Source organism: Neltuma alba, unplaced genomic scaffold (genome assembly GCF_004799145.2).
Source record: "Neltuma alba isolate B1F8T4 unplaced genomic scaffold, ASM479914v2 tig00012070_pilon, whole genome shotgun sequence".
In the NCBI taxonomy this organism is placed as follows: Eukaryota; Viridiplantae; Streptophyta; class Magnoliopsida; order Fabales; family Fabaceae; genus Neltuma; species Neltuma alba.
In genome coordinates this window covers 415573-419838 of record NW_021636631.1, presented here as the reverse complement: position 1 = coordinate 419838, position 4266 = coordinate 415573, and the positions used below count along the sequence as shown (strand labels likewise).

The 4266-nt window shown below is 36.0% G+C and overlaps 1 protein-coding gene across 1 annotated transcript; it reads right to left on the bottom strand.

Moving 5' to 3' along the window:
- Window positions 1–336: 336 nt before the first annotated feature.
- On the bottom strand, window positions 337–3607 carry LOC114721807 (histone deacetylase 5-like). The gene is made up of 4 exons (XM_028907676.1): window positions 3226–3607; window positions 2483–2684; window positions 498–644; window positions 337–403 (listed from the first exon to the last, which is right to left on the bottom strand). The coding sequence occupies exons 1-4, from the start codon at window positions 3420–3422 to the stop codon at window positions 377–379; spliced, it is 573 nt and encodes a 190-aa protein (XP_028763509.1). The 5' UTR covers window positions 3423–3607; the 3' UTR covers window positions 337–376.
- Window positions 3608–4266: the final 659 nt, after the last annotated feature.

Here is a 4266-nt window from a genome sequence, read left to right as displayed (position 1 = left end):
CTGCATGAGCCAAAAAGCTTATAAACCTTGGGATGAATTATTGAAGTGATATAACAATGTCTTAAAAAGCCTAACTGAAAAATACTTCTCAAAGACCCATACCCCATCCTGTCCGCTACAGTTTTAATACCCTTGCACATGCTCAACCCACATTTTATGGACTCAAAGCACCAGTATAGCATTGGTATCCACCAAGTCATCCTATCATGACTAGATTATCGGATCAATGAAACTATAAGTTAACATCTAGGTGGATTAGCAAAATCCTAGATGCTCAATAAATATTCATAATTGTACCTATAACAGAGAAGTAAAACACGAGAATCATTCCAGACGTTTTTTGAGTGCCATTTCATGATGAACATCCCAACAACAATTAAATTTTCTTCACACCTAATTCGGGCTGTCAACACAAGACACATCTGAACTGTGAGGTTAGGAATCCCCAAGTGGCTGATTAAAGGCTTAAAAATCGAGTGATAACAGTTGATACCCACTCTTTCATCTAGGAGATAACTTGATGCAACGGCCACATTGTTGAATAGACAGAACCCCATGGCTTCATCATGTTCTGCATGATGCCCTGGAGGCCTGACAATAGCAACAGCAGAATTCAATTCCCCCTTTGCGACTTTCTCAACAACCTAGATTTCAAAATTTTTTATTTCAGGCTCAATTCTTTATATGGACAGATTGAACAATAGAAAAAGAAAAAACATGCACAACAAACTCTCATATTTTAACAAATTAGCTTGGATCTCATATGCTACATTAAGTTTAAGAAATATGCCATACCGTTCGTAACTTACTAATAGTGCAGTTTGTGAGGGTTTTATTAGATATAGATGTAGAAGTTGCTTAAATATTATGCAAGTGCAGTGATTAGTACTAAAATTTACAATCAATTGCACATATGAAAGCAAATTAAAACCAAGATAGGAATTTGATTCGGTTCAAAAGTTTACATCTTTTTTTTCCCCCCATGAAAGCTCAGAATCTTATTAAACATAAGTTATTGAAACTAAAGGCTCAGTCTTTGTCTTATTGCTAGAGATGGCAAACATATCAGGCTGGCCCATACAGGCTTGGCCTGTACCGGCTCTATTTAATTGCAATAAGTCCAAGGGTGTAATTGATGAAAGACTGATGGGAAACATAATCAGCGTTAGTGTATTCCTATCCTAAAATAACTAGGATTCTTTGTTTTATTTAAATTATGATATTGCATTAGCATATCCAGGTTGTTTAGATTTAATCTAGTTTTAATTGATCAATCTTTATTATCTAGATTTAAATAATCCGAAAAAAGTTTCTCATCTTTAGGATTATAGTAGTTTTAACTAACATTAGGAATAAGCACCAAGATTATTCATTTTATTGACTTTTTCCCCTCACTGTTTTCCATCAAAGCCTTTCTCAGGAAGAAAAGCAATGCAAACTCCCGAAATTTGTACTAGTTTGTTTAAGTCAACTGCATTTTCGCATGGAATAATGTAAGTGATTCGAATCCTCAAACACAATAAACAAACAAACAACAAGCCTTATCCCACTAGGTGGGTCGGCTACATGAATCACACGACGCCATCGTGCTCTGTCAACAACCCAATCCTTAGATATGTTGTTGATTAGGAGATCTCGTTCAATGACCTCATTCAGCGTTCTTCTCGGTCTTCCCCTGCCTCTTTTTATGGGACTCCATCTTGTTTGATCCACCCTCCTCACCGGGGCCTCCAAAGGCCTTCTCTGCACATGTTCAAACCATCTTAAGCGATTTTCAACCATTTTCTCTTGGATAGGTGCCACACCGACTCTTGTCCTGATCTTTTCATTTCGAATCCTATCCTTTCTTGTATGACCACACATCCATCTCAACATCCTCATTTCTGCTACTCCGACTTTGTGCTCTTGTTTTCCCTTTATTACCCAACATTCACTACCATACATCATAGCTGGTCTTATAGCAGTCCGATAAAATTTTCCTTTAAGTTTCTCAGGTACCTTCTTATCGCAAATAACTCCGGTAGCTTTCCTCCACTTTAACCAGCCAGCTTGTATTCTATGAGAAATGTCTCCATCAATTTCCCCATCCTCCTGTAAATGGATCCTAGGTATTTAAACTTTGATACTTGAGGAATAATTTGCTCTCCCATCCTCACCTCCAAATCCCTATTACCTTGCCTCCCTCCAAAATCACAATGCATATATTCTGTTTTGTTCCTGCTCAAACGGAAACCTTTCGACTCCAAAGTCCTTCTCCATAACTCCAAACTAGTATTAATCTCTTCTTTTGATTCCGCCATAAGAACTATATCATCCGCGAAGAGCATGGACTTAGAATCCTCAAACACAATAATAGCATAAAAAACATTGAGGGCAAGAATGAAAGTAATACAGCAGAAGAAGAAAAATACTGTGTCATCATTCCACTCATTGGCCAGGTTACTAGGAAATCGAATCAAATAGAATCATACATAAACATTACCTCAACAACAGAGCCAGCAGCAAGATAAGCAGCTTCTGAAGAACCCTCGTTAAAATAAATAGAACTCAATTTTGATGCAATCCTATTCCTCCGTGAATTAAACTGTTTCGAGCTGATTTTCTTAATCAGTTTTACATGATTTTTTGAATGCACAGACAGTAAATATCTGTCTTCAGCTTCTTTGGCATCCAAAACCACACATCTGGAACAGGGAAAAACACCCAATTTATTGAGACAAAAAAGAAAATTGAAATTTTAATCTAATAATCCAAATTTCAGCAACGACACCATAAATTAGACAGAAAAGAATGATTATTGCCCAACTCATTGAATTAAGTCTAAATCACAACAGAGCTCAGATAAGGTCCTGCTCATTTCTTTATCGAGCAAGTCATACCCATCCTCCCGCTGTTAAACCAGCAAGTGGATAAACGAAAATATATTACTGTATCTTCCAATTCAAGCCCACACTTCAGCTCGTCAAAAATCACTGATGGCACTAAAAGCCTCCAACATGCGAGCCACGAAATTACCAAAGAAAATGAAAACAGAAATAAAAACGCACAGCATAGTTTATCTTTCTAGAACGCAAAATATGAACAACTCAACAAAGTCTAGAAATTCCTCATTTTCCCGCGGGCATCCCGGAATAGTAGCGTCACGCTCAACTTTGAGCTAAACAAAACAACTCACGTCGCTAGGCCAAAAAGAAAGGTGCAAATTTTAAGAAAACGATAAACAACCTTTCAGGAATACCAGCGTTCTGGAGCTTCTTCCAAATAGCCCTAATCCGGTCTGGGTTCTCAGGATGGTAATCATTGTCTGGAGTGTAGTGCTTACACATCCTCTCATCATACAGCAAACCCACGCGCCGTTGACCGTGGCTACCAATACTGTTGCTCTTGCTCTCACTGTCAAGCTCCACTACCGCCGCATCCATGAAATCAAGGCTTCTCCGCCCCTAGCTTGACTCTCTCTGATTCTGTGTGTGAGCAAGAGAGGGAGAGAAAATTGAAGAGAAGTTCGAGTTCGACACAAGGCAAAGGAAGGCCAGAAATTTTGGAGGCTTTTGAATTTGAAATGCAGCTCTTTTTCTGGCCGAGGATTACTTTATCATTTTCTTATCAAGTTTTCCGTAGCAAATTTTTAACAGAAACCACTCAAATTCGGATGTTGCTGTTTACAGAATTTCTATTACTCAGGCCAGTCGTTAGCTCCGCCATAGAATATCTATCTCCGTTACAGCAGTATGTTATAATATATAATATAATATTACTTTCCATCTTAAATATAAAAACTAATTAGCTAATTTAAATAGATTAAAAAAATAAATTAAATTAGTTATTTGTATTAAATGGGTCTTGTCTTTCCTAATATATCTTTGCTAATTAAACTAAAACTATTATTATTAAAATGATTATCTTAAAAAAATAAATAAATATGAGAGATAAAATAAATTAAAATCTTATATTTAAAATCAAAATAAAAATCAAATAAAATTTTATATTAAGAATTACTATTGTACTATGTTTTAATATGTATATATAATCTTTTTAAAGAAAAACCGGAATTCATTCCACTTCAAACGACCAAAGTACAAACAAGATTAGGTTGTTTGGTCAAACTCCATCTCGTCCGCTACTTCCGACCCAGATAAGATTTAATTAGATTTTATATTTAGTATAGAGTATATAAAATGAAGCTTGGTCAGAAATTTAAAAAAAAAATTCAATCTACAGTACATGCCAATTTGAAAGAGAAAAAAAATCAACAACTAAAAGATT

Excerpts from the sequence above, each read along its gene's own strand:
- LOC114721807 (XM_028907676.1), bottom strand. The coding sequence starts at position 3,422 with ATGGATGCGGCGGTAGTGGAGCTTGACAGTGAGAGCAAGAGCAACAGT. Across the intron at positions 645-2,482 it reads CTGCTGGCTCTGTTGTTGAG|GTTGTTGAGAAAGTCGCAAA; the intron begins GTAATGTTTATG and ends TTTGAAATCTAG. Across the intron at positions 404-497 it reads GTTATCTCCTAGATGAAAGA|CCCGAATTAGGTGTGAAGAA; the intron begins GTGGGTATCAAC and ends TTGTGTTGACAG.